At 45.4% G+C, this 16,034-nt stretch overlaps 1 protein-coding gene across 2 annotated transcripts in view; it reads right to left on the reverse strand.

Annotated features, from left to right (window-relative positions):
- Positions 1-16,034, reverse strand: part of LOC140727495 (neural cell adhesion molecule 2-like) — a 1,581,686-nt gene that overhangs the window by 23,359 nt on the left and 1,542,293 nt on the right. The window contains exon 16 of one of the 2 annotated variants that reach the window (XM_073044852.1): positions 10,921-13,699. The exons of the other annotated variant lie outside the window; for it this stretch is intronic. Coding sequence (XP_072900953.1) covers positions 13,584-13,699 — 116 coding nt within the window. The 3' untranslated portion in view covers positions 10,921-13,583. Of the gene's footprint in view, positions 1-10,920; positions 13,700-16,034 lie in introns of those variants that run through there. 2 annotated transcript variants of the gene reach the window in all.

The following is a 16,034-nucleotide window of genomic DNA, read 5'->3' on the forward strand; positions in this document are numbered from 1 at the left end:
CATCAACAAATTTAATTAGCAGATTGGAGCTGTGGGTGGTGACACAGTCATGGGTATACAGGGAGTAAAGGAGGGGACTCAGTACACAGCCCTGAGGGGCACCTGTGTTGAGGTTCAGAGGGGCAGAGATGAGGGAGCCCACTCTTACCACCTGCTGGTGATCTGACAGGAAGTCCAGGATCCAGCTATACAAGGCAGGGTGAAGGCCGAGGTCTCTGAGCTTCTTGTCAAGCCTGAATGGAATTATGATGTTGAATGCTGAACTGTAGTCCAAGAACAGCACTCTCACATAAGCATCCCTCTTCCCCAAGTGTGTAAGGATGGTGTGTAGAGCTGTGGCTATTGTGTCACCTGTCAATCGGTTGTGTCGGTAGGCAAATTGAAGGGGGTCCAGTGGAAATATAGTCTTTGACCAGCCTCTCAAAGCATTTGCTTATTACTGAGGTGAGTGTGATAGTCGTTCAGACATGTTACCTTGGTCTTTTTAGGTGCAGGGACAATGGTGGATGTTTTGAAGCAGGAGGGCACTCTACGCTGGGAGAGGGAGAGATTAAAAATGTCTGTAAACACACCTGGCAGTTATGCCATGCACATCCTGAGTACCCACCCTGGGATGCCATCTGGTCCCGCTGTCTTGCGACTGTCCACTCAAAACACCTGCGTACTTCAGCCTCGGAGATGACCAAGGTGCAGGTCGCTTCAGGGGCTCAGTGTTGGCGACATCGGATCGAGAGTGAAAAGGGTTTAGCTCGTCTGGGAGAGAGGCAGCGATGTTGGAAATGGTGGAGCAGACTCGATGGGCCAAATGGCCTAATTCTGCTTCTATACCTTATGGTCTTATGAACTATAATGTTCTATGTTCTACATCACACTGAAGTGGCCAGGATCACAGATGATTAGATGGGGCACTAGAAGAGAGGTTAGAGGGTTAAAGATACAATGGGAGGAGGGGGAGGAAAAGTCCTTAAAGTGGCGGTGAGGTTGTGGTGGAACTCACCATGTTTCGGGGTGAAGGATACAGCATCGATTGGGGCTTTGGGAACTCATTCAGAATTGAATGGTCAACATTCACAGTGAATGGGAGGACCCTCAAGAGCACTGATGGACAGGGGAATCTTGGAGTTCAGATCCACAAATCCCTGAAAATGGCAATGCCAATAGAAAGAGTGGTAAAGAAGGCGTTTGGTATAACAGCCTCAGTGGTCAGGGTCAGGCAGTCATGTTGCAGCTGTATAGAGCACTGATTATGCCACAGTTGGAGTGTTGCTGGTTATGCCACAGTTGGAGTGTTGCTGGTTATGCCACAGTTGGAGTATTGTGTGCAGTTCTGGTTGCCCCATTACAGGAATGATGTGGAGGCTCTGGAGAGGTTGCACAGGAGGTTCGCCAGGATGTTACCTGGATTAGAATATTAGCTATGTGGAAAGTTTGGACATTCTTGGATTGCGACCATCGGGAAGGCAGTAAGAAGCATAAAGGTACACATTCAATGATTCCGGACCAGCTTCTTCCCCTCCACCATCGACTTCTGAATGAACACTGAACCCATGAACACTACCTGACTACTTTTTTAATTTCTATTTTTGCACTACTTCTTTAATTTAACTGTTTTATATATACTTACTATAGTACACAGTTTTTCTATTATTATGCATTGCAATGTAGCGCTGCTTGCAAAGGCAACAAATTTCACAACATACGCTGCTGATATGAAACCTGATTCTGATTCAGTTTTAGCCCAAAGATGAGAAAGTCTGCAGATGCTGGAAATCCAAAGCAACACACACAAAATGCTGGAGGAACTTGGCAGGCCGGGCAGCATCTGTGGAAAAGAGTAAACAGTTGATGTTTCGGGCCGAGACCCTGCACCAGGACTGGAAAAACAATGAGAAGTTAGAACAAAAAGGTGTGGGGTGGCGGGGAGGGGGGAAAGGAGCAAGAAGTACGAGATGATAGGTGATAGGGGAAACCGGGAGAAGGGGAGGAGTGACGTGAAGATAGTCAGGATCTTTTCTATATGGCAGAATTGACAAATGCTGGAGGTATGCATTTAAGGTGAGAGGGGGAAAGTTCAAAAAAGATGTGCGGGGCAAGGTTTTTTTTTACAGAGAATGATTGGCACCTGGAATATGGTGCCAAAGGTGGCAGTGGAGGCAGATATCATAGTGGTGTTTAAGAGACTCTCAGACAGGCACACGAACGTGCAGAGAATGGAGGGACACAGACACTGTGAAGGCAGAGAGGATTAGGAGTCGTTAGCTTGGTGGGTCCACAACATTTGACTTTACAACTTACAACTCCATTACCAGATTTCTGAACTAGTTTTGCTCTCATTTAGTACCATTTAATTTTGTATTTCTTATTATACCCTATATTATTTTTTTAACCTCTTGCACTGTACCGCTGCCGCAGAACTACACGTTTCACGACATACGTCAGTGACGATGGACCTGATTCTGAGCGGACACAGCTCATTTCTCCCGCTAATTCATTGCCAGCGGCAGTCTCTGATATCTGCTCGCTTGTCCTACAATTAGCAGACACGTTTGACAAGTTGATTTCTCCGTGTGGCTCATCTGCATCTCAACGAGGGTGCAACATGAGTAACGAGCTTTTGAACTAATGACTGAGGAGGTGATGATAAATTTGTAAATGGAGCTGTCAGAAGTGTCTTAAGGAAGGGTTTATTATTGATTGTTTGAAGTTGATCATTCATGATCAGATACATCGCACGCTGCCTTGTAGGAAGTGTCAGGAGTTTGACAGGTCAGAGGGGGATGGAATGATGCAGGGCTGGTGTCAGTCTTTCAGAGAGAAGTGTGACGTCAAGGAGAGATAGAGATTGTTCTGAATTTAATCCAGAATTCTGTCTCCGGATAGAAGTTTAAAATATTACGAATGAGGTAGACAGTCAGACTCTTTTCCCTCATGATGGAAAGGTCAAATACTAGAGGACGTTTATTTAAAGGGACGGGGATAAAATTTAAAGGAGACGTGCAGAGCCAAGTATTTGACACAGAGAGCGGTGGGTGGCTGTATTTCATTAGGAGTTGGAGGAGACTTGGTATGTCGCCAAATACACTCGCAGATTCTGCAGATGTACTGTGGACTGGCTGCATGACCATCTGGAGGGGACACTGCACTGGATTGGGAAAAACTGCAGAAAGTTGTAAACTCAACCATTTCCATCACGGGCACTAGCCTCCCCAGCATCAAGGACGAACGCCTCAGAAAGCCGGCATCCATCAGTAAGACCATAAGACATAGAAACAGAATTAGGCCATTCAGCCCATCAAGTCTGCTCCACCATTCTATCATGGCAGAAATAAATGCCACCATTGCATTTGCCTTCTTTACATAAGAACATAAGAAATAGGAGCAGGAGTAGGCCATCGGGCCTGTTGAGCCTGCTTCGTCATTCAGTAAGATCATGGCTGATCTGGCCATGGACACATCCCTGCATACCTCCTTTTCCCTATTACCCTTAATTCCCCTACTATGCAAAAATCACCACCGGTGAACCTGTAAATGAACCTTCTGGGGGTCTTGCACGAGGACTCCTAAGTCATCTGCTCCTCTGATGTTTAAGGCCTTCTCCCCATTAGGGATCACAGGACATAACGCTCTTCTCATTGCTACCATCAAGAAGGAGGTGCAGAAGCTTGAAGACACACACTCAATGTTTCAGGAACAGCTTCTTCCCCTCTGCCATCCAATTTCTGAATGAACACTGAACCCATGAATACTACCTCACTACTTTGTTTTCCTCTCTTTTTGCACTACTTATTTAGTTTAAGTATTCATACACACATTTTATATATATTTTTATATATATAAATAAAATTTTTATCACTATTATTAGCACTTTTTAGCACTATTAGGAGCTATGGTAGCGTAGCAGTTAGCACAATGCTAGTATAGCTTGCGGTGTTCTGGAATCTGGAGTTTAATTCTGGCGTCATTCTGCAGGGAGTCTCTGTGGAATTCGCAGGTTTTCTACAGGTATTCCAGTCTGCTGCCATCATTCAAAGTCCTACTGGATAGGTTAATTAGTCATTGCAAATTGTCCTGTGATTAGGTTAGGGTTAATTGGGGGTTGTCGGGGGGTTGCTGGGGTGGTGTGGCTTGAAGGGCCGGAAGGGCCAACTCTGCATTGAATTGCCAAATAAATAAATAAATACAAAATATTGCAATGTACTGTTGTCGCATAACAACAAATTTACAATACAATAGGGTCTTTTAAGATAGGTACACGGAGCTTAGAAAAATTGAGGGCTATGCACTAGGGAAATTCTAGTCAGTTTCTAGTGTAATGGTCGGCACAACATTGTAGGCTGAAGGGCTTGTAATGTGCTGTCGATTGTTCTGTGCTCTATGTTCTAAATTTCACGAGGTTTGCCAGTGATATTAAACCTGATTCTGGGTGCCTGGAACGAGCTGCCATGGGGTGGTGAAGGAAGCCGATTCAACAGTGACATGTAACTGCACCGTGTTGTGCGCCTTGGTCTGTTTCGTTTGGTGCAATGCATGAATATGGTTCAAAGGCAACAAACTTGAACTGAAGAGGCTGTTTGATGGGTGTGACGATAGTGTGGCTTGCGTGACACTTTACAGTGCCAGTGATAGAGATTCCATTCCTGTTGCTGTCTGTGTGGAGTTTGCATGCTCTCTCTGTGAATGTGTGGGTTTCTTCCCACAGTCCAAAGATGTACAGGTTAGTAAGTTGTGGGCATACTACGTTATCCTCAGAAGCCTGGTGACACCTGGGGGTTGAGTCCAGTACATCTTTGGACTGTGCTGGTCGTTGAAGCTTCAAGAGTTTTTCTGTAGCAAGTGTCACTTGAATCTGGATATATTGTAGGTTATTTGTAATTATTGGAATGTTATTACTTTTTTTAGTCAGAGCTAGTTTTTGTATAAAACAACCATGATTTCTTTATTTACACTTCATCCTTCTTGTTCATGTACCGCTTAATACAATGGCCTTAGGCCACAAGGTTTAAGCCTCATTTTTGACTTTGAAAGAGCCTTGGGATTGCAAAATCACCTGTGCAGTTTTAGATGGTACGTATAGAACTGTGCTAACGTCTCAGGCACATATATATTGCTCAGGTGTATAAGAACTTTGCACAGAACTGTAGTTCAGCTCCTGCACGCCAGTAGTGAAAGGAGTGAATATATATGCCTCTACCAGAGGAGGTGTAAGGCTCTCCTTCCCTCTGTTAGCCTGCAGGTCACCCTTGGGTGAGGTGTAGCACCTGTTTAGCCCCCTGATCAGGGTAATGGGAGCAGTGAGTGGATGGTCATATGAGCAGCTGGTCCTGGTTATGTGACCACTGATGCCAGGCAGACAATCTACAAAGAGTATTGATAACAGCTGGGGTCATCCGTCAAGGTCCGTGATAAGACATGGCACATAATGATGCAGATGGTGACAGGGTGGGCTGCTCTGCCCTGGATGGTAACGGAGAGATGTTGCTGTGGTGCTCATCCACACAAGTGCAGGATGTTCCATCACACTCCTGACTTGTGGCTTGTAGATGCTGGAAAGACTTTGGGGAGTTCACAGGTGAGCCACCGTCACTCAACACAGGATACTCAATACCTGTATTCTCCCCACACTCTTATAAACTCCCCCCAGATCCTATCACTCACCATTTTCAGTGGCCAATTAACCCACCAATCTTTGGGATGTGGGAAGAAACCAGAAGGAACCTAGAGGAAACCTACATAGAGAAAGGACAAACACGCAAACTCCACAAAGACAGTGCAGAAGTCAGGATTGAACCTGCATCGTTATTGCTGTGAGATCACAGGCTAACAACGTCATTGCTCTGACCCTCTTGGTCTAATTTAACAACGATAGTAAATTGCCTTCAATTTTACCCAAATCTCAGGGAATTTCACAGTCTCCATTGCCGAATCTGGATTCAATTCCTGCTGCTGTCTGTAAGGCGTTTGTAAATTCTCCCCGTGACTGTGTGGGTTTCCACTAGGTTCTACTGTTTCCTCCCACACTCCAAAGAGTTAGTAGGTCAATTATTGGTGTAAATGGTGGTGTGAGCTCATTGGGCTGGAAGGGCCTGTTATCATACTGTCTCTCTAAATAAAATAAAATAGAATTTTCCCTTACAGATTGTGCAATCAGTATAAATACCCCAGGTGATGTGGTCAGAGACAAGCATCGGCCTACTTTGATAATCTCCACTAGCTTAGGACAAACTGCAAAGACCTCCATTTCATAGCACCCAGTATGACGGACCAGGCCATGGGCCAAATTGAGAAGCCCCACTGAGTCCGAACTAGTGCCATAAATGGTTCGACACTAAAACACAGCATCTTCCTGTGGAAGGGACTGTCTGCATAAACTTTTTCCAATCAGATTCCACCTCTCCACTTCAAAGTTCAGCATAATTTTATTATTAAAGTATATATATGCCACTATACACTGTCCTGAGATTCATTTTCTTGTGGGCATTCACAGTAGATACAAAGAGACACAATAGAATCAATGAAAAACTGCGCTAAAAACAACCACCGTGCAAAAGACAACAAATTGTGTAAATAAAAAAAACAACAAAATAATAATAATAAATAAGTAATAAGTATTGAGAACATGAGTTGTAGAGTCCACTTCAACACAATAGTTTCTTATTTGCATGGTTGATGGAGACTGAGAGAGAACGAGAGGGAAAACGATAAAATCTGAATCCTTATTCACCACCATAATATCCATTTAATTTATAGCTCCAGATCCTTTGGGTATTAAATACATTTAAAAAGCCGGCTAATTATATTTCCATCACTTCAAAAGAAAACTCAATTTAGGTTAAGACAAATAGCGATGCACATGTTTATAAAATTAATTGACATTGATTCTGTCAGAAATGAAGTATTTTCATCACTTTAACGCATAAAATATTAATTACTATTGGCATGCCCACAAAGGGAGCTCTGCCCGTACTGCGTGGCTGTGAATAACAATGCGGAGAAATGAAGTACGTCTCTTTCTATCCGACCCAATTACAGAAATGCAAAGGACGCGTTGGCTGCTCAGAGCCTGGTCATTCAGCATAGCCGGAATGGGAAGTGGGTAGGGGGTAGGGGGAGAGGGTTGGAGTTCTTTGGAGAGAATGACAAGTGCTTGGATAGTGCCAGATGACACGCCCCTCAGATGATTAGTCAGGGCATCAGAGGTTACGTGGAGAAAGCAGGAAAATGGGGATGAGAGGGGTGATGCACCATCAATAACTCTTGGAGACTGGAAGTGAATGATAGGCTTTTATTAACAGCAAAAGGGAGCACGACATCTGGAAGACTGAGGGAGGAGCAGTGCCTCCAATCGCCTTTATCCAGGGGTCTGTGGGAGGAGCCACAGGAGCAGTCAGCAGAGGGGCGTGTCTAGACAGGTATACATAGTTTACCACAAGGGGCAACCCCTTAGAACAGAGGTAAAGAGAAATGTTTTTAGCCAGAGAGTAGTAAATCTGTGGAATGCTCTGCCACAGACTGCAGTGGAGGCCAAGTTCATGGGTATATTTAAGGTGGAAGTTGATTGTTTCCTGATTGGTCAGGGCATCAAAGGATATGGCGAGAAGGCAGGTGTACGGGGTTGAGTGGGATCCGGGATCAGCCATGATGGAATGGTGGAGCAGACTCGATGGGCTGAATGGCCTAATTCTGCTCCTAGGTCTTATGGTCTTAAATCTGCCATGATGGAATGGGGTAGTCTAGGACCAGAGGGCACAGCCTCAGAACAGAGATGAGGAGGAACTTCTTTAGCCAGAAAGTGGTGGATCAGTGGAATTCATTGCCACTGACGGCTGAGAAAGCCAAGTCATTATGCATTTAAAGTGGTGGCTGATAGGTTCTTGATTAGTGAGGGCAATATGTACTGAAGGTCTACCCCGTGAGTGAGTTGCTGAATAGCAGTGGAGCTGGACTTGTGCTTTGTTGCACCTTGCTTCAGCCATCCGGGGAAGAAGCATCAGAGGCGATGCGCGGTGATGGCGTGCGGTTCAACGGACGGTGTGAGTAATTGTCTTGGAAGTTTTCATTATGATTGCAAGGCCCTGTTGGACATTGGTAATGCGGAATACTGGCAATGCGATTCACTGGTTCTTTGACGAGACCGAAGGCGGGGGAGCTGTTTGGCTTGAGCTGTTGTGCAGACCAGGGCCTCATGTCCTGGAGTGGCCTTTGCAGTTGCTTGGGATGGAGACGCTGGAGCTGGCTGTGTGCCACTGGCTTTCGTTCCGGGTCGGGGGCTGCCCCTCCTGTCAGTGCTGTACTCCAGTGTTTGCTCGGTAGAAATCTTGCTGGATTGTGTTTTCAGCTGCATTTGTGAGAGATGAGGACTTGCTGTGGACTTGTTCTTGCAGAAACATGGCTTCAGGACAACAACAATGCATCATCAACCTACAGGACATGACACCTAGGGTCTTAGGCTATATTATTATTATTAATATTATTTTCTGTAACTATGTTTTTCTGTTATCATAATTGTATGTGCTATATGTGCCTTGTGCTGTGTGTGACTGTTGGTAATGTGTTTTGAAGCGTGGTCCTGGAAAAACACTGTTTTCTTTGGCTGTGTTCATTGATGGTTGAATGACAATTAAATTCAAACTTGACTAAACTTTATTAAACTTAAGTTACGGGGAGAAGGCAGGAGAATGGGGTTGAGAGGGATAATAAATCAGCCATATTGGAATGGCTGAATGGCTTAATTCTGCTCCTATATCTTGTGGTCTTACAATTTGTTGCTCAGTTAAACGTTAGTTTGTCTTTTTTTATACCTTTTAAACTATTTCTATGAAATTTTGGCTAATTGGAGCTGCCACTTAATTGGGTCAAAATGTCTTGGTTCCAATGTGCCCCAATTAGCTGAAGTTCACTGTATATGAGAAATTAAAGGGCATCGAAGGTTACGGGAATAGAGTTGAGATCCATGATCTATTGGCAGAGCAGAATCGATGGGCCAAGTGGCTTATGGCTCATGTCTAATGGTCTTATAGTCTTTATGCCTGTGAAATGGCCACTGTAGGTCCATAGGGAAAAGACATGCAGCAAGCTATCAGTCGTCATTAGGGACCCCCACCATCTGGACCATGCTCTCTTCTCATTGGCAGCAGGTACGGGAGCCTGAAGACCTGCACCTCAAGGTGCTACAAAAGCTCCTTCCCCACTGCCATCAGGTACTTGAACTGACCTGAAGAACCCGAACATTACCTCAAACTATATTTCTTTCTCTCCCTCCCTCAAGTTGCACTGATGTCATGATATTCATTTTGCTGTGAAAATTATGTATAATTTATGTTAATTTACAATTATCTACCATTGATTAGAAGATACAAAAGCCTGAAAACACCAGGTTTAAAGACATCTTCTATCCCACTGTTAGCAGAGTCTTGAATACACCTCTTGGCCTCACAGTCTATCTTGTTCCAATTTTTCCTTTACCTGCGCTGTACTCTTTTGGTAGCTTTTACACTTGATTCTGCATTGATGTAGCTTTGCCTTATTCTAGCTCAATGCACCGTGTAATGAGTTCATCCTTATGAACAATATGCAAGATGACCCATTCACGGTACTGCAGTACATATGATGGCAATGAACCCATTACCAATTTACCAATGCTACAGAAAGCTCACGTCATCGGCATTTAAACTCTGTGTATGCACTTCTGTCACAATGGACTGGAACTTCAAATCTGAATGATCATCATGTTACTTGGTTATAGTAATTTTGGGTGAGAGTGTGTAATTTTCCCAGGATAGCTCCCTAGTTCTTATTAAAATTGGGGTGAGGGGTGCTTTATATCTGGAACCTTAATTTAACATCTGATCTGAAAGACATAGGAGGAGAGTTAGGCTATTTGGCCCATTTTCCATACCATCATGGCTGATTTATTATCCCTCTCAACCACCATTCTCCTGCATTCTCCACATAACATTTGCTACTCTGACTAAGCAACAACTTATCAACCTCTGCCTTAAGTATACCCAAAGAATTGGGCTCCACAGCCGTCTGTGACAACGAATTCCACAGATTCACCACACACTGGCTAAAGAATTTCCTCTCCATTCCTGTTCTAAATGGATGTGCCTCTGTTCTGAGGCTGTGCCCCTGGTCACCACTTCTGGCCGTGGGGTGTTTCTATTGGAGAATCTGCTGAGATACACTTAAATTGTCACTCAGAGGGTGGTGAAAGTGTGAAACGAGCTGCCAGCGGAACTGGTGGACTTGGGTTCATTTTCAACTTTTAAAAGAAATTTGACTAAGCAGCGGAGGGCTGTGATTCAGGTCGATGGGACTAGGCAGATTAATAACTTAGCCTGGATGAGATGGGCTGAAGGGCCTGTTTCTGTACTGTATGCTCTACGACTCTACATTTGAACTAACAACTCTTGGGCACTAAAGGGTCCTGAACCACACCTGAAATAGCCATTTAAAGATATATTTTTAGACATCGGCATGGTTTTTAGAAGTTTTTTTTTGCATCTCCTAGAGTTTAGATTGGAGTAGAGGGTCTCCATCTGATAGAAAACCCTTCATATGGGGAAAAATCAATACCTTTTCCTGTTTATTATAAACTTATGCACTATATGGCCACTTGATTAGAATACTTCTCCCTTTTCTGACGTTTGATCTGAACCTGTCTGCATACTTTAATACATTGAGTTGTTGCCATGTGATTGGCTGAGTAGATATTTACTTTAACGAGCAGGTGTACAGGTGTACTTAATAAAGTGATTACTAAGTGTATGCAACGAGAAGGGGTTTCTTACAAGGAAATTAAATTACCTTCACTCTATTAAAAAATTGAAAGGGTTTAAATGAAATGTGAACAGCTGTGGTTGTTCATGTGAATAACAGTCATAGATGAAAGAAAAGTGATAAATTACAGATCACTTCTTTTATTTAAAAATAATTAACATTGTTGTGATAATCCTTGTACACTAGATAAATGTAGAATGCCTTTGTGCATAAGTGAACAAATTAAGCAAACGCAGATGGTAACATCGCAATAATAGTCTCTGTTTTCATTGCGCTAATTATGATTGTGATCTGATCTTTCCTAACTTTGGTCTTTTAAATAAAAGGACTGCTTTCTGAATAGTTGGAATACTTTAAGTGGTTGTACAGACCATGATTCCAAAGTCACCGTGGTTACTGCTTAACTGAGATGGCCTTGGAAGCCACTCCTTTCAGGAGCAGATCACCGAGGTCTCTCTCCTGGTTCTCTGTGACAATTACCAGGACCGTTGCACATGAAGGGTCCACACATCCACACAATCCCTTTGACCCACTACCGTCAGGAAGGAGGTACAGGAGCATCAGGACTAGGACTGTCAGACTGGGGAACAGCTTCTTCCCTCAGGCTGTGAGACTAATGAATACCCTGCCACCGTCGAGGCCTTGTCACTAGGAACACTGAGCTGTTTATTGTCTGTTGTTTATTGTTTACCTCTGCTGAGCACTATATGCACTTTGAATTATATTTTATTAACATATTTGTGGTAATACTTTGTTTCATGCGCTGTGTGTGATGCATGTTTAGTGGCTGCACTGTGGTCCAGAGGTATTCCCAATCCAATTCCCATTCCCATTCCAGCGTGTCCGTCCATGGCTTCTTCTTGTGCCAAGATGAGGCCATCCTCAGGGCAGAGGTGCAACACTTTATGTTCCATGTGGGTAGTCTCCAAAATGATGGCATGAATATTGATTTCTCCTTCCGGTAAACAAATTCCATCCCACCTTTCTCTATTCTCAACGGCCTCTTACCTCTTTTCACCTGCCTATCTCCTCCTCCTGGGTTCCCTCCTACTTCCCTTTCTCCTGTAATCCACTCTCCTCTCCTATCAGCTTCCTTCTTCTCTGGCCTTTTACCTTTCCCACCCACCTGGCTTCACCTTTCACCTTCCAGTTAGCCTCCATCTTCCCCCCCCCCCCCCCCACCTTTTTATTCTAGCATCTTCCTCCCCCAACTTCTCAGTCCTGGTGAAGGGTCTTGGCCCGAAACATCAACTGTTCATTCATTTGACCTGCTGTGTTCCTCTAGCATTTTGAGTGTGTTGCTGAGGCAAAGCAGTTTCATTTGGTTATATATATGTATAGTCAGACGACAATACACTTTACCTGAACTTGAACTTGAGTAGTCAGGAATGGGTAACAAATACCTATCTTATCTCAAGGTCCACATCCCACAAGGGAATAAATGAAAAAGACCAAGACGGCTATTCTGCCTAGTCAATTGGATAAGAGGTCAGCATGGACTGGATGGGCCGAAGCCCCTGTTTCTATGCTGTAGCGCTCTATGAATATATAACTCCATTAAATGTTAAAAATTTTACCTCTCACTCAGAGGGCAGTGTGAGTGTGGAATGAGCTGTGGATATAGGTTCAATTGCCACATTTAGGAGGTTTAGATCGATACATGGATTAGAGAGGTATGGAGGGCGATGGTCTGAGTGCAGGTACACAGAAGCAGGCAGAGGAACATGTCAGCACAGACTAGATGGGCCAAAGGGCTTGCTGCTGTGCTGTAGTGTTCTATGGCTCTGTGCTCTATGTAGGGGTGATGCGGTAGCGTAAGTGATTAATGCGACACTATTACAGTGCCAACGACCCGGGTTCAATTCTGTTCGAAGTTTGTATGCTCTCCCAGTGACCACGTGGGTTTCCTCCGGGTGTTCCGGTTTCCTCCCACATTGTAAAGATGTGTGGATTACGGTTGGTAATTTGTGGGCGTGCTATGTTGGCGCTGGAAGCAGGGAGACGCTTACGGCTTCCCCCAGCATATCCTCGAATGAATTGGCCATCGATGCAAACTGTATGTTTCACTGTGCCTGTGACAAATGAAGGTAATCTTTAAAATCTGTTTTTCTCATGCTGTGGCCACATTGGGTGCATTACGGGAAGGATGGTGACGACTTTGGACAGGGTTGTAGGAGACGTTCACCAGGGTGGTGCCTGGATTGGAGAGTGTGAACGATGTGGAGAGGTTGGACAAACCTGGATTGTTTTCTCTGAGGTGCGACCTGATTGAAATAGATGCACTCAGAAGGATATGGACTTAGTGCAGATAGATGAGATTTGCTTTAATTTTTAATTTTTTTAATTTAGAGATACAGTATGGTTTCAGGCCTTCCCAGCCCCAGGAAGCTGCATGACCAATTACACCCATGCGGTCAAGTAACCAACAAACTGGTGCATCTTTGGGATGTGGGACAAAACCCATGTGGTCACGGGGAGAATGTACAGACTCCTTACACACAGTGGCGGGAATTGAATCTGGGTTGTTGGCAGTGTAATAGCACTATGCTAACTGTGCCTCCAACCATTTTGTTTGTCATTGTGGCCTAGTTTAGAAACTGTGGGCCGAAGGGCCTATTCCTGGGCTGTATTGCTGAGTGCTCCCTATTCCATGGGAATTGCTTGCCATGCAAACTCATTGCGTCAGCTTCAGATTTGAAAGAGCTCAGTTTGTGAAGGAGGGTGAGGGGACAGGCAGGCTTCATCCACACACAGAGAGCTTGGTGGAAGACAGTGAGCGGAGGAGATACTCAGGGTTTTGGCTCTCAAAGCCACACTATGGTGAAGCCTATGGCACAGACAAATGCGAAATGGACGCTCAGTGGTTCGTGAGATGGCTGAAATCCATTGGTGTCTTCAATGACGTTGAAATGATGATTCACTGAGAGCGAGGGGGAGAAGGGGATGGGTAATGGGGAGGGGGAGGAGGTAGGAAAGAAGGTGCAGGTGTGTGGTGGGAGGCCAGGCAAGGGGAGGGCGGGATGTGGGTGGGATAGAGTGAGGAAGGTGGGGTCAGGTGTAATGAGATGGTGCAGGTGGTAGTGTTTGGTTAGGGTGTGTATGGGGGAGGAGGGTCAGGGAGCGAGGAGAGTGAGGGAGTGTGGAGGGTGAGGGAGTGTGGAGAGTGGGGTGTGAGGAAGGTAAGGGAGTGAGGTGAGGGAATGTGGAGGGCGACGGGGAGATGAGGGTGAGGGAGTGAGGAGGGTAATGGAGTGAGGTGAGGGAATGTGGAGGGTGAGGGAGTGTGGTGTGAGTGAGAGAGCAGGATGAGAGAGTGTGGAGGGTGAAGATGGTGGGGTAGGTGTGTGGGGTGCCGAGGGGAGGGTGTGAGGAGGGAGAGGAGGGTGAGTGTGGTGTCGAGGGGAGGGTGTGGAGAGGGAGAGGAGGGTGTGACAAAGGAAAGGAGGGTGAGTATGGTGTCGAGGGGAGGGTGTGAGGAGGAGGGGAGGGTGTGGAGAGGGAGAGGGTGTGAGGAGGGAGGGGAGGGTGAGTATGGTGTTGAGGGGAGGGTGTGAGGAGGGAGAGGAGGGTGAGTGTGGTGTTGAGGGGAGGGTGTGAGGAGGGAGGGGAGAGTGAGTATGGTGTCGAGGGGAGGGAGAGGAGGGTGAGTGTGGTGTTGAGGGGAGGATGTGAGGAGGGGGGAGAGTGAGTATGGTGTCGAGGGGAGGGAGAGGAGGGAGAGTGTGGTGTTGAGGGGAGGGTGTGGTGAGGGAGAGGAGGGTGTGAGGAGGGTGAGTGAGGGTGAGGGTGTGAGGTGGACGGTGAGATTTATGACAGTCACAGAGGTGGAAAATGTCAGGAAGGTGGGGGTGGGGAAGAGAAAGGATTGAACATAAATTAATAATTTTTCAATAATAAGGACAAATGTGCACAACGACTGTCACAAAACCAAACATTTCCACAGTGAGTGAACCCTATGCCATGAGTCCTTTGCTGGTGAAGTCAGAGGGATTCCTCCATCTACAAGCTCAGCTGCTTTTGGAGAATTTTATTAATTTATTTGGAGATACCATGCAGAACTGGCCCTTCTGGCCCCTCAAGCTGCTCCACCCAGCAACCCATCAATTCAGCCCTAATCCTGGGACAGTCTACAACGACCAGTTAGCCTAATAACTAGTAGGCCATTGGACTGTGAAACGAAACCAACATGGTCTGAAGGAGAACATAGAAACACGGTGCCCATCCCCCATGAAGGAAACAAGGACCCAAATCACTCGCTGCTAGCAGTTGCCACCTCACTAACGTCTCAAAGTCCAAGCAGAGCATATCTTTTATTTCTGAGTGTAGCGGCTGACAGAAGATAGGTCTGGTTAGGCATTCCATGTCTAGACATCAAAAATGGTAAGAATTCTCCGATCACCATTCCTCCTGCCACTGGAATCGTAGACATTTAAAATGTCCCCATCAGGTACTTGACGCTTGCTGGATACAATGGTCTTAGTAACCACAAACCCACAATGGGCGTAGGCTGTTGTGAAGCCCTCTGCTATGGTAGATTAAAACAAGATCAAGATCAGTGAAGTGCATCATCTGTGTCAATGACTAACGCAATCCGAAGGATGTGCTGAGGGCAACCTAGAAATGTCACCACATTTCCAGTGCCAACATAGCATGCTCGCAATTTACTAAGTCTAACCTGTAAGTCTTTGGAACGTTAGAGCACCCAGAGAAAATCCATGTTGTCACAGGGAGAGCGTACAGACAGCACTGGGCAATCAACCTGGATTGGTGGTGCTGTGAAGCATAATGGCAAACGCTACCCTATCATGTTGCCCCACCAAGAATGATATTGGAAAGACGTCCACTTAAAATATAAGGTGTGACACAAATAAAATGCTGGAGGAACTCAGCAGGTCAGGCAGCATCAATGGGGAGGAATCAACAGTCGCTGTTTCGAGCTGAGACCCTTCATCAAGACTGGAAAGAAGGAGGGTGAAGGTGGCAGGAGAGGAAGGTGTGCAAGCTGGCTGCTGAGAAGAGAGACCAGGTGAGGGGGCAGGACGATTAAGTGAGAAGCTGGGATAGGTGGAAGAGGTGAAGGAATCTGATAGTAGAGGACAGTGGATGAAAGAAAGGGAAGGAGGAGAAGAGATGGAAGGGAAACCAGAAAGGGGAATAGAGAAAAAAGGCAATGGGAGTGGGAGAAATTACTGGGTTAGAGAAATCAATGCTCCATGTCATAGACCAAAGAGTATGTACTGTGTTGTAACGTTCTA

This window comes from Hemitrygon akajei, chromosome 5 (genome assembly GCF_048418815.1).
Source record: "Hemitrygon akajei chromosome 5, sHemAka1.3, whole genome shotgun sequence".
NCBI classification, from domain to species: Eukaryota; Metazoa; Chordata; class Chondrichthyes; order Myliobatiformes; family Dasyatidae; genus Hemitrygon; species Hemitrygon akajei.